The sequence below is a fragment of the Schistocerca gregaria genome, chromosome 1 (assembly GCF_023897955.1).
Source record: "Schistocerca gregaria isolate iqSchGreg1 chromosome 1, iqSchGreg1.2, whole genome shotgun sequence".
Classification (NCBI taxonomy): Eukaryota; Metazoa; Arthropoda; class Insecta; order Orthoptera; family Acrididae; genus Schistocerca; species Schistocerca gregaria.
Window position 1 is genome coordinate 1,166,813,612 of NC_064920.1, and position 25,557 is coordinate 1,166,839,168.

The window sequence follows — 25,557 nt, forward strand, 5'->3', positions numbered from 1 at the left end:
AGTCAATTCGCCAGGAAAATTTTAAAATGCACAACAACTTAACACTTCTGCTATTCGGTGACTTGTCTCCTTCATTCCTACATTATTTATACACATTGATGTTATTCACCACTTTACATGTTAATCATGAACATTAAAATGCACATCTTTCACAATAACATCTGTGTTAACTGCAGTTTTTGAACATGTGCACAATTAGTCGGTGCTTACAACTGCAGCTGACACTTAACCAGTGCAAAGTGTCAAACTTAAATTAGTTTCACAGCTGAGCAGAGGTGTTTGTACAAGCAACAAAGTCTCAGACAGGTGAGGGAAATCAGTCACATTAACTAAAAAGAAACAATCCGACATTCAAATTACACGATTTAGGGAAAGTCTAAATCTGGATGGCTGGACAGGGATTTGAATCATTATCCTTCAAAATAGCAGTCCAGTGTCTTGCCACTGCACCATCTTGCTTGGCTGAATGTATTAGAACGATAGTAATTACGAGATCAGAGATTATGAATCACAGGACGGTGACTGCATTCTTGGGAATGACAGTGTGGAAGCAGGACTTTCAAATCTGTTCTTGACACTGCAGAATCAGAAAACACAGCCAATGATGGTAATGAAGTTGATGACAAAGAGCCTGCACTGTCAAAAACAAACAAATCAGCTGAGACTTGACATAAAGAACAGCATAATATTCAGCATCAACTATTTACAAAACAAAAACATATGGCTATTCATTTTATTAGAAATATAAAAACTGTTTTCCTTAGACTTCTGCTTACAGATGATGTACTTCAATTTGTAGTTGATAAGACAAACAAATACAGTGAATATGCTTCTGAGTAACATTACAGTGTTCGGGTATAGGGTTTGTAATTGGATATATACAAGCTTAGAAGAAATACTTTTCTTCTTCAGAAATTTGTTACATTGTCAATAATCCACTGCCAAGACACCCAAAACCAGATGAAAGATTAGACAAGGAACAATCTTTACTAAATTATTTCAATAACAAACTGTGTCAAATTTATTACCCACGAATAGAGGTATCTTTTTATGGAATGATTATTTTGAGATAAATACTGTCAAATAAACAATATATAGGGTGATTCAGAAGAAGTCACATAATTTGTGAGGCGATTCTGCATGTGAAAATAAACTGAAAAAGTCCTATGCATGTGTGTGAGATTTTCAGTTGTTACAGAACTGGCCCTTCATTGTACCTGTCTGCAACCCAATATGTCTTCTTTACGGTGGGTAGCAATCTATTTTTTTCCTTATATTGTTGATTTTCCCACCTGGAGTTTCTGCTATTTGTAATGGGACTAAGTTCTACTGACAGAGCAATTGTAACCTCTTCCTATCTATTTTGTTCGACTCAGTACTCTGACATTGGAAATCCATAAATAGTATTCTTCACAAGCAGTAACAGTACTCCAATACAAAACCAATAAAACAAATACTGTACTGGTATATTCAGAATGTGTAACATGTGTCGCACTGTTTGAAACATTTTTATTACCACAGAAAGACAATTTCAACTGCAATATTGTTCCATTAAGACATCAGAGTCATGAGTTTGAAGTCTCTTTCAGACTTAGGTTGCTAGTCTCGGAACAGTATGTATAAACTTCTAGCAACTGTATTTCAACTGAAATATACACATGTGTACATGACTTTTTCAACAAAAAATCAAATCTGAAATACTCAGTATTTGCTCAGAAACACACTGTATACATAAATTAACTTCTTTTACAAAGAGTATTCAACCATTTTTTATTTAAATTGGAAATTCAGTAATAAGTAACATACAACACAGACTTCCTGAAATGTACGAAACAGAATTAAATCAGAATGTGTAACTTCTGAATTAATACTCGTGACTAGCTCTTGTAGTAAAAATCACTGATGGTGTTTGTTATCATCATCTTAATTACATAAAAACACTAAAGCAGTCTCATAGATAGCAGAAAGGTACAAAATTCAGTGATCACCTTAATCACCAATGTTAACAACACATAAAATTATAAACAATTCCGTCCTTTTCAAAAAATATATGTATCACAGGTTACAAACACAATTGTCATTTCTGTTGCCACATGACATTTTCATTGCAAATTATTACACAAAACCATTCACCCAAACCAGTTAAAATGCCTTCTTAGTTCGCTGAGGTAGTATAGAATCCTTCGCATAATTGAAGAATGACAACAGTCCATATTTCTTTCCTTTCCTTGAAAAGTAGTTGGTAACCACATCACTGTCATCTGTAATCAAAGAAGAGAAACTATTACTACTTAAATACAAAATAAGCAAGTTAAAAAGAACAGTTGAATTTTTGTATGACTGATCACCACAGGCTTAACGGAAAATGAGATTAATTCCTGTTTTCAGCTACATTCCTCATTCTCAAATTCTGAATGTCTTACAAAATGTCTTCTTACTTAACCCTTCATTTACAGAGATGAATCAAATAGTAATATACAGAAATCATTTCATTAGTCACTTAATATCTTCAACAGATCCAAAAACATAAACTGATCGAAAAAGAAAGTGTTACGCAATGATCACCTAGACTGAATGTTACCCAACTATTACACCAGTATTTCAGTGCCAGGGGGTTTTGTTGATCACAAATTTAGCCTTAAGCAAGCTTATTTTCAGTACAGAACAAAGCCAATTCTGGTGAGAACACATGACAGAAATTGTGTGTGTGTGTGTGTGTGTGTGTGTGTGTGTGTGTGTGTGTGTAAAACATTACTGGAAGTTTTCAAATAGAAATCACAACACTATAAGATCATAGGATGTCCACATGTAGCCAACAGCCATCTTTTGAACTTTGAGAAAGGTTGAATCATTGGCATGAAAGACATGCTGGAATCATACTGAGACAGTAGGACGTGGCTCAATAGTTCCAGAATAAGTGGTGATGAGATGGTCTCAGGAGAGCTGTGTGGCGAGAAGAGGTGGCACAGTTTCTTCCCGAAGGACTACACTACATGATTGTATGTCTGTCTACCGACTCCGATAAACAGCTATATAACAACAGCTGAAATATGGGAAGAAGTTACAGGCACAGTGTCATCACAAACCATAAAGAACAGATTACTTACTTCCAACAACCTGGTCCCAACAGTTTGTGGTCACCTGTACACTCTACCTGGATTTTAGCTGTTGTCTTCCCTCTACTTTTGTCTAGGCTGAGGCCTCTAAACATCATGCACCATCAAACACTGGCACCATACCACAGACTTGCATGGTGTAGGGTCAACTGAGACATTAAGTGGCTTTCTGTGGTGTCCAGTGACAAGTCTCACTTCTGTCTGTGGTGGTCAGATTGACACTGTCTGAGCATCACATTGTTACTGATATGGATAAGGTAAATTTAAGTGGATATAAACTATCTGCACATGTAACTAGAGAAAATGTGGAAAAAGGAGGAGTTGCCATATATATGTCAAAAGTTATCATTGTGCAAAAAGCATAGAAACAAAAAAGTTGTGTGTAGAGAAACATATAGAAGCATGTGCCTGTGAGCTTAAATTAAATTAAGGCACATTTATAATTGTAACTGTATATAGGTCCCCATCGGGAATTATTCATTGATTTCTAATAAATCTGGACTCCTTGTTGTGCTATCTGTCAGACAGGGGGGAGCAAATTATTATTTGTGGGGACTTCAAAGAGGGTAATAGGAAAAATGACTTTGAAGTATTACTCGGTTCTTTCAATTTGACACCCGTTATTGATTTTCCTACTTGGGTGGTAAAGGATAGCAGCTCTCTGATAGATAACGTCTTTATAGACCAAGATAAGTTTAACCAGATAAATGATCAGCCTGTTGAGAATGGTGTTTCTGATCATGGTGCGCAGCTAGTTACAATATATGACATAGCTCCATTCAGCTATGTACGTTCGGTCAACGATTTAACAATTGCAAATTTCTGGGAAAGCCTACAGCAGTTAGACTGGGATGAAGTGTACTGTGAACCTGATGCCAATTTAAAATATAGTTTATTTCACGACACTTTTGTAAATTCATTTGAAAACTGCTTCCCCAAGAAAATAGTTAAATATACTCATAAGAAACCATGTAACAAACCATGGCTTACTAAGGGTATAAAAATATCTTGTAACTGGAAAAGGGAAATGTATCTGACAGCAAGAAAAAGTAGTGACCCAGAAACTATAAAACATTATAAAAACTACTGTGCTATATTAAGAAAAGTTATTAAAAAATCCAAAAGTATGTGTATCATGTCTGAAATAAGCAACTCTGATAATAAAATTAAAACAATTTGGAATATTATTAAAAGAGAAACAGGTCAACCAAGAGCTCAGGAAGACAGTATTACCATCAAATTGAATGAAAACTTTACGAACAAAAAGTCAGAAGTTGAAAATATTTTTAATAATCATTTTCTAAATGTTTTGGATATAGTAGGATCCAGGTGTTCATTAGAAGATGCTAGGTAGTTAATGGAAGAGGCCATACCTATGCAATTTGATACAATCTCACCCACTTCTCCCTCTGAAATTAGGAAAATAATAAACTTGCTTAAAAGCAAAAACTCACATGGAATTGATGGCATTTCCAGCAAAATACTAAAAGCTTGTTCTCAACAGATAAGTAAGATTCTCAGCCACCTGTGTAATAGCTCTCTGGAACAGGGCATTTTCCCTGATAGATTGAAATATGCTATTGTTATACCTTTGCATAAAAAAGGGGATAGATCTGATGTCAATAATTACTGTCCAATCTCCCTTCTAACAGCTTTATCCAAAATTTTTGAGAAAGTAATGTATTCAAGAGTAGCTTCACATATCTGTAAAAATGAAGTACTAACAAAATGTCAGTTTGGTTTCCAGAAAGGTTTTTCAACAGAAAATGCCATATATGCTTTCACCAATCAAATTTTGAATGATCTGAATAACCAAACACCACCCATTGAAATTTTTTGTGATCTCTCAAAGGCTTTTGATTGTGTAAATCATGTAATTCTGCTAGACAAGGTCAAGTATTGTGGCATGAGAGGGACAGTGCACAAATGGTTTAATTCGTACCTAACTGGAAGAGAGCAGAAAGTTTAAATAAGAAGTTCTCATAATATGCAAAGATCAGCACATTCCTCAAACTGGGGAACTATCAAGAATGGGGTTCCACAAGGGTCGGTCTTGGGTCCTTTGTTGTTCTTAATATATATTAATGACTTGCCGTTCTATATTCATGAAGAGGCAAAGTTAGTTCTCTTTGCTGATGATACAAGTATAGTAATCACACCTGACAAACAAGAATTAACTGATGAAATTGTAAATAACATCTTTCAGAAAATTACTAAGTGGTTCCTTGTAAATGGACTCTCACTGAACTTTGATGAGACACAGTACATACAGGCCCATACAGTAAATGGTATGACACCATTAATAAATACAGACCTTAATCAGAAGCATATAGCTAAGGTAGAATATTCAAAATATTTAGGTGTGTCCATTGATGAGAGATTAAATTTGAAGAAACACATTGATGATCTGCTGAAACATTTGAGTTCGCTACTTATGCAATAAGGGTCATTGCAAATTTTGATGATTAACATCTTAGTAAATTAGCTTACTACACTTAATTTCACTCATTGCTTGCATATGGCATCATATTTTGGGGTAATTCATCACTGAGGAATAAAGTATTTATTGCACAAAAGTGTGTAATCAGAATAATAGCTGGAGTCCACCCGATCATCCTGTAGACATTTATTTCAGGATCTAGGGATATTAACAGTAGCTCTCTTGTGAAATTTGTTATTAACAACCAAACCCAATTCAAAAGTAATAGCAGTGTGCATAACTACAATACTAGGAGAAAGGATTATCTTCACTATTCAAGATTAAATCTAACTTTGGCACAGAAAGGGGTGAATTACACTGCCACTAAAGTCTTTGGTCACTTACCAAATAGTATCAAAAGTCTGACAGATAACCAACAAGTGTTTAAGAAGAAATTAAAAGAATTTCTGAATGACAACTCCTTCTACTCCATAGAGGAATTTTTAGATATAAATGAAGAAAAAAAAGAAACAAAATTAAAAAAATTAAAGAAGTTGTTATATAAGCTTAATTATGTTGTTAAATTAACTTAATTATGTCATGTATCGGAAAATTTGACTCGTTCCACATCATTACGAAATATCGTATTCATAATCCATGGAACTAGTATTAATCTAATCTAAAGTAATCTAATCTGTAGACAACCTGATGAAAGGTCACAGGGTACAATAATTCTCAGGACTCATCCCTCTGCAATTCCTGTAATTAAGGTGTTGGAGGTTAATGGATATGTTAACAGGTACTGATATGGTAATTGTTCAAAAGAAGATGAATGCGTGACAAGAATGGTAAACTCTTGTAGTCATGTACTTTATGACCAGGGTAGCAAATGGCATATTTCAGCAGGATAGTGAAAACGTCACACTGTAGTTTGTTAATAAAGACCTTGAGAAATATACAGATCTTTGACTGGTCTGCCCAGTTCCCGGATTTGTTACAATTAGAGGACGTTACCGATATGATGGGAAGACACATACTTTCATTGCAGCCTCTGGCCAGAAACCTTCTTAAACTGACACAGCAAGTGTTTCAGGCAGGGCAATGAATTTGTCAAAACGACATGTGGAGACTGCTTGTTTGCATACCGGAACAAATACAAGAATGTATTGATGCCAATGGGGGAAACACCACATACTGATACTGGTGATGAGACCTCAGTTCTGAATGGAACAAAATTTTAAGTATTTGTACCAATATGTAATTGACATCTCTACAAAGGCTGATAAATACCATACTTGTGCTTCAAGGCATAATACTTTCCATTTCCACCAGTGTATAAACTGATATTAATTTCCCTGGGTATTTTTCATCACATGCTCCAAGTTTCTTGGCACATATCTCTTAGTGGTGCATAACTTTCAAACTCCATCAGCTGTGTATATAGTTATTTGCACACAATCTTTACAGACTGTGTCACTGTGAATTTTTTGGAGGTGGAGATGAGAAATACTTCCACACTGTAAAGACTGCTTTGTTTCGGATGTGTAATGCTTTCTCTCAAACCACATTAACTGAAAGAAACTGAAGTAATTTCCAAAGAACTATTAAAAATGCCAATGGACTTAAATATTTCCAGCATCAGATAGTAACACCATCCATGCTCTTGAGGTACGAGCATCAAGCATGTGTGAAAACATCACAAAATATAACAAGGAATAAATCGTGAATATGAGATATTGTTGTACATGAAATGACAAGCTGAGAATATACAATCTTTTGCAACACAGAATATGCTCATGGAGAATAGCTGAGAAAAGTGAAGAGATGCATCCTCCTCAGCCCTTATGTAGCATATACACTCCATCCAACTTTTATTTATTTCCTTGCTTGGGATTGCAGCATATACTTTACACCGTGTGATTTTGTGTACATCAATTGTTTTTATTTCGAGTAGGTTGCAGCACCTGCTTGAAGGAAGTTGTTTATTATATTGTCAGAATGTCTTCAAAAAAAGGGTAATTTGTGTTTGTTTTCAGCAATTTTGGACTGAATATGTTTACAATAAGCTGCAACATGCTAATATACTCTACAGTTTCAAAAATGCAATTGTTTATTTCATCACAATAAAACAACACATTTTATCGGTATACCACTACGATGTCTACATTCGGCAATGACCTATACTTCCACATTTCAGTGACATCGTTTTCGTAATTTTTAAGTTTTTCGTACTGAGTTTTCAGAGAGCTGCACATATCTCAGTTATTTTCTGACGTAAATTGTATTCACTTTGAACATGTCCTAAAATTCTAAATCACACTTTTTTTAAAATTTAGTATTTTAGTCTTTATTTTGTCCCAGATAACTCATTGACCGTATACTGAATGAAAGTATGCTAGCAGTCCCTTTTGCAGGTCAACATAATGAGAGAGATTTCTATGCACAATGCAAGCAGAACTGCGACTCTAGTTCAGTTATCCACATATTAGTGCCACCTCTGTTTGATTAAATGAGGTCTACCAGCAGTATCTAAAATGGGAACTGGGTTAAGCTATGTGTTAATATCTGCAGTCATTTTACTTGGTAGTTACTTACATGCTTATTACCTTGTAGCTAAGTGAATAGAGCTGCAAAAGACAAGTATCAGTTACCGTTACCTCCAAGATAAACCTTAAACTCTTTTTTATATGATCCATCTTCATCGGCATCACTCAGAAAGCAGAGGATGTCAAAATATCACAAACCTGGCTTATGTATTTTATCATACTCAGTGCCCGTTCGAACAGATTTTGTTACTTATCTCTTTTTAATAAATAGTTTGAAACAATTTTTTTAATTATTGTTTCTCTATAGGGTGTAGGATCAACTGCTCTTAATTTCCCTATTAAAGAATTACAAGCAGCTGCCTTCTTATCTCTATCACTGTATCCATTACTATTAATCTTCCACGAACATGTGATTCATGAACATTTCAGTAACTTCAGCAATGAACTCTCCAGAGTAATGACATGAATCTGCCATTTTGAAATTCACTGTACAAATGCAGACAAGAAACACTACACTGAACAAACAGCTGATTCAAACACCAGACTCAAACAAATTTCGCCTGTCAGATTTGTGGCATTCTCCTGCCCATCCACTATCATTTATTAGTGTAGATGTGATTGGTACCTAGAGCAATTTTGCTCAAACCTCCAACTCCAACTTCCAGGTTTACACATATCTCATACATGCACACATCTCCTGTTCACACACAATGATCTGTCTGCGCAGATGTACATTGTCGCATGTGGACAAGTGTTCGGTCAGTGAGATTTCCAAGCACTGCAGGCATCCTGAAGGCCTGGGTTGAAATGTGCTTCATGGCGAACATAGCAGCAGCTTCCACACTGTCGATGGTCTCGAAATGGTGTCCTTTCAAACATCCCTTCAACTGGGTGAACAAAAAAAAAAAAAGTCTGCTGGTGTGAGGTATGACTGTAAAGAGTGTGTGTGTGTGTGTGTGTGTGTGTGTGTGTGTGTGTGTGTGAGCGCGCACGCGCCTCCGAGGGAGGGGGAGGGGTGAGCAATTTTGGAGGTCATTTTTGACGATGTGGCTGGGTGAATTGCCTTGGTGGAAGTTTCAAGAACAACTGAAGTATGGTCTGAAGTGCACAAATTCCTCACACATTCTTTTTTTTCAGCCTTTTGAACATTTCCACATAACAGGCAGGGTGGGTCCAGCATGCACAAACTCATGGTTGATGGTACCACCAGCATCAAACAAAAAATGAGCACTGCTTTCGGTCTGGATCACTACATGCATGCCTTCTTGGGGCACGGTGATAACGAGGTGCATCACTCGGAGCTCTGTATCTTTGTCTCAGTGTTGTATTCAAAACCCTATGTCTTAGTTCCTATAACACTGTACAAAAACGTAACATCATTTTTACAGAATTCAGGAAGTTCTTTACAAAAAGGCACTTGGTTGGAATTTGTGGTAGTCAGTAAAGATTTTCAGGACTAGTTTTGCAACACATTTCCTTCATCTGCAATTGTTTGGTTCCAATCCTGTGGAAAACGGTTTTGGGTATATCCAGAGTCGTAGCTATCAGAGAACGCTTATGCTAGGGCCTACGTTCAACGGTCCACGCACACAAATCACACTACCTTCAATTTTCAACATTAAAAGGTCTCCAGACCATGTTTCTTCATCAATGTCACCTCAGCCTTACAAAAACGCCTTTGGCCACAAAACACCTACATTTTTGACAAGTCTTCATTCCCAAATGCCTGCTTAATTGTTGAAAATGTTTTTGCAGTGGACTTCCCAAGTTTCAAGCAGAATCTGACCGAAGACCTTTGTTCAAGCAAACACTGCATCACAGCTGGTGTACGATCACCAAACAGAGGTTCACGTAAGGGCAAGGGCTGAGTCTCCAGGAGCTCAGAGGAAACTAGTATTGCTTGCATTGAGAAGCTAACAAGCCCCATAAACTAGCCCATTGGGTTGATTGGGCTCCAACCAACAGGAGCATCAGAATAGAACCAGCAACATTACTTTCTGGACAAAACTTTTACACACCCTTTCAATGTTACAATTAAAATGTACTTCTGTATGAAAACAAATTTGTGTAATTTGTGGTACCTGTTAGTGTCTGTTTAGAGTATACATAAAGAGGTATTTTATCATATAGTGTATAACTCAAAGCTACAACTGTCAGCTATTTTTCTCTGCATCGAGTTTGCCAATGGCCTCACTATAAAATTCTGCCACCTGTGAGCTAATCCAAGCTTTGACACTCTCCTTTAACTCATAGTCTCTTTGAACTGCTATCACCCTATCCATTTCTTCAACTTTAAAAATAGGAAGATGATCAAACAATTCCCAGCTAAAACTGTTAAACAATGTTTTTGAATGTGTGGCATTATGTGGTCTACCATTATTTTAAACAAACCAAGACCACAACTCTGACATCCAATGTGTTTTGTTCTGGATGACCCTCTTGAGCTCTTTTAGGGTTTCACAGTAAATTTCACAGTTCACTGTAGTATCTCTTTCCCAAAATTCAACAATTAGTACTTCCTTTCTGTTCCATAAAACAGCTGTCATCGGATTCCACATAGGATATCTTTGGCACTACTTCAGAGACTTACACACGACACTAGTTTTGCTCCAATAAATGTTTTTTGGTCTCCATGTTGATGCATGCAACTCATGTTTCACAATGTGATTGAGAAATTAGTCTCCTTTGGTATTGCACCACATCAGGAAAATTAATGCAGCTTCCAACCCTTTCATTTTGTGGGCATCATTTTAAACTTTGGGACCCATTTGGCACAACATTTGTGATAACTGTGTTCATACAACAATGTCCACAATACCTGAGGGAAACTGACTGATAATTCTGTAATTGTGAACTGCCGACTCTGGCATTAATCTTCGTAACATTCTTGTTTGTCACAACAGATGCTTTTCTACTTCTTTCTTTATTATGGCCATTCACCCAATCTTTCTGAAACAAACGGCATCATTTTCTTACAGCACAACTGCTCAAAGTTTTCACCATATAACCCACAATGTTAACCACAAATTTCAGAATATTTCATGTTTTTGCATACAGAAAATACATTACAGCATATAATTTAGAAAGATGACGAGTATTTTCAATAACAATGGCCATCCTGATTTACAGTTACAGCACAAACAGCAATTTCCACTCTTCATCACAGCACAGAGACTGGAACTTATGTTCCAAACAACCCTCTTAGTTAAAGGTGTGGAACAAAAAAATGTTTGAAACAGTGGTTGCAGAGTTCTCAAATTAGAACAAGGAACAGGAATGGTGTAATAAATTTCTGCAAAACTGATTGAAATTTTCAATCTGCAGCTGAGTGTGCACTGATATGAAACTTCCTGGGAGATTAAAACTGTCTGGTGGACAGAGACTTGAACTCCAGGTCCAGCACACAGTTTTAATCTGCCAGGAAGTTTTGTTTCTGCAAAACTGTTAAAATCTGCAACATGTTTGCACTGAATGTATTGTAGAATTGACCAAAGTAATACTGTGAACATTTAAGTGTACTTCACTTTTGTGGTCTAGAGAGGTGACTGCATTTACTAATCTTGTGATTTTATTATCTCAAAAAATCCATGTGATGCATGTGTTTTATACCTACACAAGTCCTAAAAGTATTTCCTCAGTGTTTCATTAACCTAAACTCAAAAATAGCTGTTAACTCCACAAAGGTTTAATGGTGCAGATTAGTGGTAGAAGATGAAAGATATTATGACCACTACACAGCCGTTCTCTGGATCACTACACAGCCATTCTCTGAGTTGAAGTACACATTTTCATAACCCAAACTGTAACATTCATTAAAGCTAAGTTAGAGTCTTGGCAACATTTTAAAGGTGCGGCAAATTACAATTATAAACTTGGAATTAGTGCATTTAGGTACTGGTTTAAAACAAAGAATTGCAAACATTTGTAAAAGGTATGACTGCAAAGAGTTAGCTCTTGCAGCTAGTTATTGTGATACTTATTTTCTTGCCATAGTGATAGGGACCCATTTGCTTACGCTATACGTAAATGGATAGTAATTTGTACCTGTCATAATACTCTTCTGGTCTATTTTTTATGTTTGTTGATTGTTTGTATAGTATCTCAGCATGACATGTATAGATTTTCAGTGTCAGACAAACCCTGTAGTTTTGAGTGTGTTTACATGCAAGAAAAACAATTTTCTAACTTGAGAAATGGCTGCAACAACTTGAAGGGATGCTAACAGTACATTACGGAGCATAAGCAACTGTGAAACTGATTTTAAGATTTTTTTTTTGTTTTTTACTTACCAAGAAGTGGTCTTGTTTCTGCCACTGTAGGCAGAACATTTTCGTTTGCAGACAGTGAGACGAATAATGCAAATGGAACTAGCCATAGGCATAATGTAAAATATGAAAGTACCTGAAAAGACATTCACAAGCATGAGAACAAACTCCGGCAATTTTAATTGTTGTAAAACTAAAAGAGGAAAAGGAAGTGTGTGTTAGTAAGAACAATATGTAACAATTTTAATTGTTGTAAAACTAAAAGAGGAAAAGGAACTGTGTGTTAGTGAGAACAATATGTAACTGTGCCTATTCTACAAAACAGAAATTTTAATGATGTAGAGTCCCGTTAATCTGAACTAATCGGGACTGGACCTTGTTCAGATTGGATTGGTTTGGGGAAGAGACCAAACAGCGAGGTCATCGGTCTCATCGGATTAGGGAAGGAAATCGGCCGTACCCTTTCAAAGGAACCATCCCGGCATTTGCCTGGAGTGATTTAGGGAAATCATAGAAAACCTAAATCAGGGTGGCCGGACGTGGGATTGAACCGTCGTCCTCCCGAATGCGAGGACCTTGTTCAGATCAGTCGGAATTACGGTGACAAGTTTCTAGAATGAAGTATACCAAGCAGATAAGCATGTGCACAATGGTAACAAATGGGAACAAGTGTGGGAACAATGGCTCACTCTCACTCCCTACCCTTGTTGTTGTGCATTGTTGAGACCCTTGTAGTGTGCGAGGTCAGTACACAGCCAGTCAGCTCGCAAAGCGCTTGGTTATGTTAGTTACCTATTGCTGGCATGCGTAACAGTTGTATTGTATTCATTCAGGTGTAGTGTTGTACGTATTTTCATCATGAGTAAACAGAAACATACAATGTTAACTCTCAAAGAAAAACTGAATGCTTTGAAGCGGACAGACAATAGTGACAATGTACCTAAACTGGCAATGGAACTGGGGATTGGTAAAGCAACCATTTGTGATTGGAAGAAGAACCGAGTGAAGCTTGAACAGTCCTGTGTGACGTCTTCAGGAAAAACACTCAAAATTCGGCAGACTTTGAAACAGTCCCAGTATGACAAAGTGGATGAAGCTGTTTACCTTTGGTTTATGCAGGAAAGGGAAAAGGGAACTCCTTTGAGTGGCGCACTGGTTCAGGAGGAGGCTGCTTACCTGAACAAGTTAACGAATGGTGATGAGTCTTTTAGTGCAAGAACAAGTTGGTTGGACAGATTCAAAAAACATCATGGAATATGTCAGGTAACAATTACTGGAGAGAAGCTTTCTTCTGACCGTGATGCAGCAAAGGAATACTTGGGTGAGTTTGAAAAAATGATAAGAGAGGGAAAGTATTCTTCCCAACAAATTTATAACGCTAACGAGACTGGCCTTAATTTTAGGGCATTGCCAGTAAAAAGCCAGGCATCAAAAGCAGAGGACCATGTTCCTGGTTTTAAAATGTGCACAGATCCTATGACTTTATTAGCAACACTGCTGGTAATCACAAGCTGCCTTTAATACTGATCAGCAAATCTGCTAGGCCCAGAGCTTTTAAAAACTGCAACATGAAGTCCCTGCCCGTATACTATCACAACAAGAAAAAAGTATGGATGGATGGTAAGCTGTTCAAAGAATGGTTTGAAAGCTAGAGTGAGTACCATTTCCTGTTAGGTGTTTCTGTGCTGCACACATCAGTCTGCTGTAGGTGTTGACTTTCCCTTATTTTATGTAATGCAGTATTTTGTTTCACATTATTCATTAATAATGAAGCTATTTATTGTTGGCAGCAATATTTGTTACAAGGTGAAGACAATGCAGTACTGCATGTGACCCATGCATCAGCTTTTCTCTACTGCAGCTGCCATTGATGGATCACATTCCTTAAACTTCATAAATGTTAAGCTTCTAAGTACAGCAGAATTCCGCTAATCTGAACCCCGATAAGCTGAACGTTTGGTTAATCTGAACATGAAAAGTGTTAGTCTAAGTATGGAAAACTGTACAGTAAATTGCTGTACATACACACTATTTTAATTTATACAGTACACTAAACATGTATTAGAAATTCAGTAGTGTCAGAGACAGCAAAGGGCTTGGAAGAGTAGGAGGGTATAAGATGAACAACAACAAAAGCAAAACAAGGATAACGGAATGTAGTCGAATTAATTTGGGTGATGCTGAGGGAATTAGATTAGGAAATGAAACACTTAAAATAGTAAAGGAGTTTTGCTATTTGGGGAGCAAAATAACCAATGATGGTCGAAGTAGAGAGGGTATAAAATGTAGACTGGCAATGGCAAGGAAAGCATTTCTGAAGAAGAGAAATTTGTTAACATCGAGTATATATTTAAGTGTCAGGAAGTCGTTTCTGAAAGTATTTGTACGGAGTGTAGCCATGAATGGAAGTGAAACATGGATGATCAATAGTTTGGACAGGAAGAGAATAGAAGCTTTCAAAATGTGGTGCTACAGAAGAATGCTGAAGATTAGATGGGTAGATCATGCAACTAAAGAGGAGGTAGTATTGAATAGAAGTGGGGAGGAGTTTGTGGCACAACTTGACAAGAAGAAGGGATCGATTGGTAGGACATGTTCTGAGGCATCAAGGAATCACCAATTTAGTATTGGAGGGCAGCATGGAGAGTAAAAGTCGTAGAGGGAGACCAAGAGATGAATAGGCTAAACAGATTCAGAAGAATGTAGGCTGCAATACGTGCTGGGAGATGAAGCAGCTTGCACAGGATAGAGTATCATGGAGAGCTGCATCAAACCAGTCTCAGGAATGAAGACCACAACAACAACAACAGGGAAAAAGAACACAAAAATCAGCCATTTTTATGAGATATTGCAAATTTGCAATTCTGCCATAAAAAGTGTTTCAGCTCTGAGGACAGCAGTTTACTAATATTAGTAACTGACACTTATTGGAAGTTAAAACTGCATCTCCTCTAGGACAACGTTTGTGTATAATCTGAAACTGACAGTTCATTTCCCGTATAACGAAATTTGATGCGACAATAAAAATTGCATCAAACATAGTAAAAATAACAAATAATATGACAAAAAATGCCAAGTTTGGCCAAATAAGCACCAAATTTGGACAAATAAACAACATCAACTTTGTTAAAAAGATAACACCAAATTTGGCAAAAAATTACAATTAATATGGCAAAAAAGCCAAACATGGAAAAAGTGACACTGAATATGAGACACACATAAAAAACAGCAAATTTGGTAAATAAATAACATCAAATTTGCCAGAAAAAAACTAGCACAAAATTTGGCATAAAGTGCATCTACATCTACATGGTTACTCTCATATCAGTGACACACTCACCCCTATTGCATGATAACACAAAACAAGCTGCCCTTCTTTGCACTTTTTTGATATCCTCTTTCAATCCTACCTGGTAAGGATCACATACCGCGCAGCAATATCCCAGCAGAGGACAGACAAGTGGAATGTAGGCTGTATCTTTAGTGGGTTTCTTGCATCTTCTAAGTGTTCTGCCAACAAAGCAACTTTGTTTTGCCTTCGCCACAATATTATCTATGTGGTCTTTCCAATTTAAGTTACTCAGAATTGTAATTCCTAGGTATGTAGTCGAATTGGCAGCCCTTAGATTTGTGTGATTTATCGTATACCCTTAATTTATTGGAGTTCTTTTGGCATCCAGGTGGATGACCTCACAATTTTTTATATTTAGTGCCAATTGCCACTTTTCACACCATACAGAAATTCTCTCTAGATCATTTTGTAATTGGGATTGATAGTCTGGTGATTTTACTAGATGGTAAATTATAGCGTCATCTGCAAACAATCAAAGCGGGCTGCTCAGATTATCACCTAGATCATTTATGTAAATCGGGAACAGCAGAGGGCCTATGACACTACCTTCCGAAATGACAGATATCACTTCTGTTCTACTTTATGATTTACCATCATTCACTACAAACTGTGACCTCTCTGAGAGGAAATCACGAGTCCAGCCACGCAACTGAGATTACACTTCATATGCACACAACTTGGTTAACAGTTGCTTGTGAGGAACGGTATCAAAAGCCTTCTGGAAATCTAGGATCTGAGATCCCTTATTGACAGCACTCATTACTTCATTGGAACAAAGAGCTAGCCGTATTGCACAAGAATGATATTTTCTGAATCCGTGTTGATTATTTATCAATAAGCCTTTACTTCAAGGTGATTCATAATGTTTGAGTACAGTATATGCTGCAAAATCCCTCTGCAAATTGAGGTCAGTGATATGGGTCTCTAATTCAATGGGTTACTCCTATTTCCTTTCTTGAATATTGGTGTGCCCTGTGCTACTACTCAGTCTTTAGGAACAGACATTTCGTCAAGTGAGAGGTTGTATATGATTGCTAAGAAAGACGCTATTAAAGGAACCTGATTGGTACACCATCTGGATCGGAAGACTTGCCTTTCCTAAGTGATTCAAGTTGTTTTGCAACACCTAAGATATCTACTTTTATGTCACTCATTCTAACAGCTGTTCTGGCTTCGAATTCTGGAAAATTTACTCTGTCTTCTTTCATGAAGGAATTACCGAAAACTGTATTTAGTAACTCCGCTTTAGTAGCACCATCATTGGCAACATTTCCATCGCTATCGTGCAGTGACAGTATTGACTGTTTTTTTTTTTTTTTTTTTTGGTGCCACTGGCGTACTTTACATACGACCGGAATCTCTTTGGGGTTTCTACCATATTTTGAGACACTGTTTCATTGTGGAAACTATTAAAAGCATCTCGCAATGAAGTCTGCACTAAATTTCGAGCTTCCATTAAACTTAGCCAGTCTTGGGGATTTTGCGTTCTTCTGAATTTGATATGCTTTTTTAGTTGCATCTATCTATTTCTGCCGATACTGTATCTATGAATTTGAGTCATATCTGGTCTACACTTACATAATTAGCTTGGAAGGAATGGAAACTCTCCATTAGCAATCGAGCGAATTTTTATCTGCTGTTTTAAAGATATATTTCGCGTTTATTTTTAGTGGTTTTGGTTGACATGGTTTTGAGCATCGCTACAATGACCTTGTGTTCACTAATCCTTGAATCCATCATGATGCTCTCTATTAGATCAGGATTATTTGTGGCTAAGAGGTCAAGTGTGTTTTCGTAACCATTTACAATTCATGTGGGCTCATGAACCTATCGTTCGAAGTAATTCTCAGAGAAAGCAGTTAGTACTATTTTGGAAGATGTTTCTGCCTACCACCAGCTTTGAACATGTATTTTCGCCAACAAATTGAGGGTAGATTGAAGTCTCCACCAATTACAGCAGTATGAGTGGGGTACTTATTTGTAATGAGATTCAAGATTTCTTTGAACTGTTCAGCTATTATATCGTCTTGGTAGAAGGAGCCAATTATTATTTTGGTACGGCTGTTGAGTATAACCTCTACCCATAGTAATTCGCAAGAACTATCTATTTCAACTTCACTATAAGATAAACTACTACCAACAGACACAAACACACCACCACCTATTTATTTAATCTGTCCTTTTTGAACACAGTTTGTGCCTCTGTAAAAATTTCGGCAGAATTTATCTACGGCTTTAGCCAGCTTTCTGTTCATATAACGATTTCAGCTTCAGTGCTTTCTATCAGCACTTGAAGCTCTGGTATTTTTCCAACACAGCTACGGCAATTTACAACTACAATACCGACTGTTGCATGGCCGATTCTCGTCATTTCTTTGCCCTGTACCCTTTGAGACTGGAGCCCTTTTTGATCTTTCCCAAGACTGTCTAACGTAAAAAACTGCACAGTCCACGCCACACAGCCCCTGCTACCTGCGTAGCCACCTCCTGTGTGTAGTGGACGCCTGACCTATTTAGCGGAACCCTATGGCGCAAGTCGAGGAATCTGCAGCCTACACGGTCACAGAACTGCATGAGCCTCTGATTCAGACACTCCACTCGGCTCTGTACCAAAGGTCCACAACCGATCCTGTTGACGATGCTGCTGATGGTGAGCTCAGCCTTCATCTCGCTAGCAAGGCTGGTAGTCTTCAACAACTCAGATAGCTGCCGGAAACCAGAGAGAATCTCTTCCGATCCATAGTGACACGCGACATTAGTGCTGACATGAGCCACCACGTGCAGTTGGCTGCACCCTGTACCCTTCATGGCATCCAGAAAGACCGTTTCCACATCTTTGATGACTCCCCCCGGTATGCACATGAAGTGCACACTAGCTTTCTTCCCATCCTTAGCTGCCATATCCCTAAGGGGCTCCATCACCAACCTAACACTGGAGCTCCCAATGACAACCAATCCCACCATCTGTGCTTGTCTGGACCTCTCAGGAAGACCGACCCGGCCACTGCCACAACAGGCGAGGCCGCCCTTGCTGGCTCTGAAGTACTTCCAGCAGTGGGCAGTACCTCAAACATGTTATGAAGGCGTAAGGGTACATCCTTGCGGCCAGCACCAACTTTCGCCTTTCACCCAGAGATTCGCGAGCCCGCCACAGTTCGCCAATCACCATCAGGCAAGTGTCAACCAGCAAGGACATCCAAATCCAAGAGAGAAGTAGCTTCAGGGATCCCAGGTGATGCTACAAGTTCCAGAGGTGCCAAAGCACTCGTCTCAGGTGTCCCAATGTCAACGCAGCCCAGGGTAACAGCCTGCAGCCTGTCGACCATGGCCAACACAGTTTCCAGCTGTTTATGGACGGTGGCCAATTCCCCCTGAATCCATACATAATGGGTGCAGTCCCTATCCATCCCTAACCATTTTTTTCCTCTCTTTCCTCTCACAAACTGTTCAAAACAAACAGATGACTGACGACTACGCAAATTTACACTATTCAGGTACTAAAATGCGATGCTACAACTCTCAAATACTATAATATGCCTGAAATTTGTGAATTAAACTATGCAAGTACCCAAAAACACCCAAAGAAATTAAGAATTAAACTACGAAACAAATAAGTGAGCTAAGAGCGCGACTTGCTACTGATTTCTGCTTATCCAATGGCAGCGAATGTGACAAAAAATATTCTTGTTCCTACATACAGAAGATATGGAGTGAGGAAGGGAGAGTGGGAGGGAAAAATAGGAAGTTGAGGGAAACAGCTTAGCACAGATTTAGGGCAGGGGACTGTGACAGTGCAGGATATGCTGGAGAGAGAAATTCCACTTGTGTTGGGAGGGAGTATATAAATGGCTTGCATAGTGAAGCTGCTGTTGAAGTTACTTGTGTTGTTGTGGGCAACATGATCAGCAACTTAGTGGTCCCATTTGTGGTTCACCACATTTTGGCAGCGAGCATTCATGCGAGTAGACATTTGGTTACTTGTCATGCCAACATAGAGTGCTGTGCAGTAATTACAACATAGCTTATGTACGACACGGCTGTTTTCACATGTGGCGTTTCCTTTTACTGAGTATGAAATGCCTGCGACTGGCCTGTGGTAGGAGGTCGTGGCTGAGTGAATGTGGGAGGTCTTGCACTTGAATTGACTATAATGGAATGACCCATGGGCTCCACCATTGGGAGCACACAATTGGAGCAGGGATGAAAAAGGAGATTCTTTAAGTTGTCTTGGTGGTGGAACACAACTACGGGTGATGTGGGTAGGAGTTTAGGTATGATGTACCTCTTCTCTGGTCACAGAGGTAACTGAAGCCCTGGTGGAGGATGTAGTTGAGCTTTTGAAGACCAGAGTGACCAGAGGATGCTGGTTGATGGCTGGTTCACAGGTTTATTGTTGTCAGGGAGATGATATGGAGTTAAGGAAAGAAATTAGTTTACAAGTACAGCATGGTTGAACTTAGGTTTTGGGATAAAGGTGAAGCCCTTAGAAAGTTCTGAGACTTCTGCAGGGTTTAGAGTTTCAGCAAACAGGTTAACAACAGTGTTATGGGATGTTTGTTCAGGAGCAGTGTGTTTCATGGAGCATAGGGGAAATATTAGGGCAGGTGGAAAGTAAAGTATGTCGGCAAGACTGGCCACGGTGCTATGAGAGGTTGACAGTGGGGTTGGATCAGAGTGGTAGGCTCATTTTTGTCTATAGGTGATCCAATGAATGAATACAGCAGTAGACTAACTCAATCCCACACTGTCAACTGGGTACATAACATTAAATTTTTAATGCTTTTTTAAATAAAATAAACTGTACCCAGCCACTATTTCCCTGTTTTTCCATTTACTTGTATGATCAGCAATATCATACTGATTTTGATCTCTCTTGGCACATCTTCAATGGTGAACATTTAATACAAACACACTGTAATGACTACGATGTATTCCATTATCATATTTGTTTGTCCAATCATAGATTGTTATCTACAGTAAAGAGCAAATAGAATTATGGTGATTCCTGAATTTAGTTCCAAATAAAATATTCATACCTTTTTATTAGGGGAACCAAAATTATGCTTTCGATTGGATGTCATAAGAAAACTCGTATGAGCAGACTCTGCTGATCTGCCACTTACACCACAATGTACAGTATATAGCCACTAATACTCCCATTCACAGCCAATCTCTCTCACTTGCACTGCGGATGATATAAGATGAAGGCAAAGTGAGAGTAAATTGTGAGTCTCCACCCTCAGCCTGTCTATTCACTAATTCCATTTCACAATTTATAGTATACTATTTTATACTTCAAGAGATTGTACTTAAATAAAATACAAATATTTCCACATCCTCTCTACAAGCTCTAGGGAATATGTCGTATAATGGAATGTACTGCCTCGTATTACTTAAGCAAGTCAGCTCTACAGCTCTAGCTTCCACAAAGCTTATCACCTGGCAGCACAAGACTAATTTTTCTTGTATCTGTTAACTAGTACACATCCTCAGATTGCCATTTTTTTAAAGTTATTTTATTTCTTCCTTGTTTTAAACATTCTTGCCACTAGTTTGATGCACTCTGTTTGCTTCTATTGCTGGATGAGAACATTTCTCTACTGTCTCACATAACAGGTGACGTTCATGTTTCAATTTGGCACAGAAAGTACAGTCATTTTGCTCTCTGATTTTGCTCTCTCTCATCTCTGTTCTCTATCTCGGCAACTGCCCAAACTAAACTGAATCTGCAGTCTCATAAATACTCTCTCAAACTAACAAAATCAAAGAATATCTAAATCTACAGGTATGCTCATGATATTACATGTTTTGTGGGGCATAAGCTCCTACGTAAACTATGAAATTTACTCCTGTTATTCTAAGAATCACACAAAAAGTACTCTACAATCTATGCTCTTATTATGTCCAAAACTATTGCAATATAGAATTCATACACTGAAATCTGCACCATATTTTGACAACTGTCGAAATATAATAAAAGCATGTGCATCCTTTGTTTCCTTGTTACATACCATCACTCACATTAACTAAAGTTATTACTGTTACAGCAGTTGCACATTAATATTGTTCTTATCATATAAAGAGACGTAGTTCTTATCATATAAAGAGACAAGTTAGTATTATTCTATAGCACAGGCACAAAATATGACACTCACCTCTGAAAATGAATGGTACACAGCAGCAAAATATTGGAATGCTAAATAGTGGTTCACAACCAACATAATAACTGCAATTATAAATGAAGGTGATGTGATCACAACATATGGATATGTTTTCAGGATAAAAAGATGAGAGATCTGACTAATAATGCCACACACAGTTAGAGTGCGGGGTAAATCTTCAAAGAGGATGAAGCCAATGTATATAAGCAAAGTTCCCTGCGAAAAAATAAGATAAAATGAAGTAAATATGCATGTTCATGAAATATCAAAGTTATAATACACAAATGGAATATGAAAGTGTTTATTAAACAGAAAAGCTGACCGCAGATGTTTCCTGGGTGCTATACTTATTATTTATGAATTTTATTTTCTGCTACTTTCTTATCATAAATAAATAACTGAATTATAAGTAATACTGCTTTGCTGTCAATAATATGCACCTTTTAAAAATGTTGATGTCTTAACTACCATCTGAAAAATTTATGTATGCTGGAAAAAGTTGAATGAATTTTGTTTGGCGAAACTGTTTAAACATTTAATACTGCTTCCCATATTTCATAGAAAAAAAAAAAATCACAGAAAGAATGTTCCTTGAGCTAAGATGGATGAGTATTACATTGCCACATTAGTACTTTGATAGAAACCACCACAAGTATAGGAGCAACACTAAAGTAGAGAAATACATTTGTGCATGTTTAATAGTAGTATCAATATTATGAGAAGGATACATGCTGCTCACCACATGCGGAGATGCTGAGTCGCAGATAGGCTTAACAAAAAGACTGTCAGAAAGTGAGCTTTCGGCCAACAAGGCCTTCTTTGGAAATTGACAAGATGCACGCGCGCACACACACACACACACACACACACACACACACACACACACACACACACACACACACACACAGAGTCTGTGGCTGTTAAGGCCAGACTGTGAGCAGCAGCACATGATGGGAGAGGCAACTGAGTGGTGGGTGTAAAGAGGAGGTGGAGGAGGGTACGGCAGCTACGTGCAGTTGGGAGGTTAGATGAAGGGCGGGAGTAGCAGAAAAGGAGAGAAGTAAAAATACTGTGTGTTGGTGGAATATAGGGCTGTATAGTGCAGGAATGGGAACAGGAAAGGGCAAGATGAGTAATGACAATGACTGGCGAAGGCTGAGGCCCGGAGGATAACAGGAATGTAGGCTATATCGCAGGGTTAGTTCCCACCCGTGAATTCAGAAAAGCTGCTGTTGGTGGAAAGGATCCAGATGGCAAAGGCTGTGAAGCAGTCGTTTAAATGAAGAATGTCGTGTTGGGCAGCATGCTCAGCAATCAAGTGGTCCAGCTGTTTTTAAGCCACAGTTTGGCGGCAGCCATGCATGTGGATAAACAGCTTCTTGGTTATCAAGCCCATGTAGAATGCAGCTTAGCTCGTAGATCACATGAATGGTTTCACAGGTAACCCTGCCTACAATATAGGTGATGCTTGTGACCGGACTGGAGCAGGTGGTGGTGGGAGGATGTATGGGACAGGTTTTTGTTTTTGTACAAGATTGGGAGGGTATATTGTGAGAGGGACCCCTTGTCACTGCAGGCACACCAGCCAAAATTTTTCCCCAAATCCATCAATATGCATATTAATCAGGCCCAAACCTCCTTGCAATACCTCCTCTCCATCCGCATAATTCTCTCCTGCTATGCAGCCTGGCTCCCACTTCACCCAATGAAACTCTTGCCCTCCAGGAACTAGAGAAATACGCAAAACACCACCTCAAAAAACTCTCCACCCTGTTCACTTCCTAATCACACCATGGACTACCACTACCCACCATCTTGACAACAACATCCCAACTTCCCCCCCATTCCCTCATAGCTGAAAAACCATGCCTCGCAGACCTACTACATTTAACCAACCCTCATAAACTCCCTACCACCTCCATATAGAGTCCAAGACCCAAACAGACCCAAAACACTCACAAATTCAATCATGCATGACTTGTTGAAGACCTTCTCTCTTTCACTTTTTGCCACCAACTCAACCATTCGAACTCGACCAAAGACAAATATTGAACAATGCCTGACTCAGTTCACTCCTCCATTCAATCATCATCCATCCCCAAATCACTCCCTGTTAATTTTCCAGAATTTCTAAACCTCTAACCCTGCCTCACGTCCATTCCCCAATGATCTCAAATGTAAACTAACCTTACATCCACAGAAAGAACTGCAATCTACAACCTAAAAACTGATCCTGACCTTATAATCATGTCTGCTGACAAAGGCTCCACCACCTTTGTTTGGAACCGCAAGGATTACTTTGCAGAAGGACTCCGCCAGCTGTCAGATTCATCCACCTACAAACCCTGCCACAGCGGCTCCATTCCAGAAATCCTGCATGATCTCCAGCCTCTCCTCAAATCCTTAGGACCATCCCAGAACCTATCCCAGGAGTCCATCTGTCTACTCACCTTTACCACTCCCCACACTCCTATCTTCTACATATTTCCTAAAGTCCATAAACCTAACCAGCCAAGACAACCCATTGTGCCTGGTTAATGTGCTGTGCCCCCACTGAGAGAGTCTCTGCTCTCACAGACCAACAACTTCAAGCTATTGCCTGCAACCTACTCTCCTACATAAAAGATACCAACCATCTCCTCCAACAACTCTCCACAGTTCCTGTTCCTTTACTACACGGTACTCTGCTCATGATTATTGATGCCTCTTCCCTTTACACTAACATTCCTAATGCTCACGGTCTTTATGCTATTAAACACTACTTTTACCAACACCCGACAAATTCCAAACCTGCAACCTCCTTCCTAGTCGCCATGACCAACTATATCCTCACCTACAACTACTTCTCCTTTGAAGGGTATTATCTACAAACAAATCCACAGTACGGCTATGGGCACCAGCATGACACCATCCTATGCCAACCTATTTATGAACCATCCAGAGGAATCCTCCCTAACCAACCAGAGGCCCAAACCTCTCACCTAGTTCAGATTCATTGATGGTATCTTTGTGATCTGGATAGAGAGTGAGAACACCCCATTCACAATCCTCCAGAACCAAAACACCCCCCCCCCCCCCCCCCCCCCACTTTGCTTCACCTGGTCCTACTCAATTCAACAAGCCACCTACCTTAATGCTGATCTCCACCTCAAAGATTGATACATTATTACCACAATCCATATCAAACCCACCAAACACCAGTACGTAATACGCCCACTTTGACAGCTGCCACCAGTGAAAACCACGATATCCCTTCCATACAACCCAGCCACCCATAGCCTTCGCAACAGCGGGGACAAATTGTCACTCTTGAAATATACAAAGGGTCTCACTGGGGCCTTCACAGACTGTAATTACCTTCCAAACTTGCACAAAAACAGACGCCCCATGCCTTATTTCTCCAATTACCCACCACCTCTCAAAGTCCCACAGTCCAGCCTCAGAGGAGCATTCATTTCGTGACTCAGTAACACCCATGACTGGAGCAACTGAATTACATTCTCTGCCAGGTTTCAACTACCTCTCACCATTCCCTGAAATGAGAAATGTCCTACCCACTATCTTCCCACAGTGGTATTCTCTTGCCTACCGAACCTTCACAATATCCTCATTCATCACTACACAACCCCTGCTCCCAACCACTTGCCTCATAGATCCCATCCCTGCAACAGATCCAGATGCAAGACCTACCCCGTATA

General features: G+C 38.8%; 1 protein-coding gene across 1 annotated transcript in view; it reads right to left on the reverse strand.

The window, feature by feature from the left end:
- Nucleotides 1-1,492: 1,492 nt before the first annotated feature.
- Nucleotides 1,493-25,557, reverse strand: part of LOC126284192 (protein TEX261) — a 56,046-nt gene continuing 31,981 nt past the window's right edge. Inside the window, exons 3-5 of the mRNA XM_049982951.1 lie at nucleotides 21,854-22,075; nucleotides 12,371-12,482; nucleotides 1,493-2,261 (exon numbers count right to left, since the gene is read on the reverse strand). Of these exons, the coding sequence (XP_049838908.1) occupies nucleotides 2,143-2,261; nucleotides 12,371-12,482; nucleotides 21,854-22,075 (453 nt within the window). The 3' untranslated portion in view covers nucleotides 1,493-2,142. The remainder of the gene's footprint in view (nucleotides 2,262-12,370; nucleotides 12,483-21,853; nucleotides 22,076-25,557) is intronic.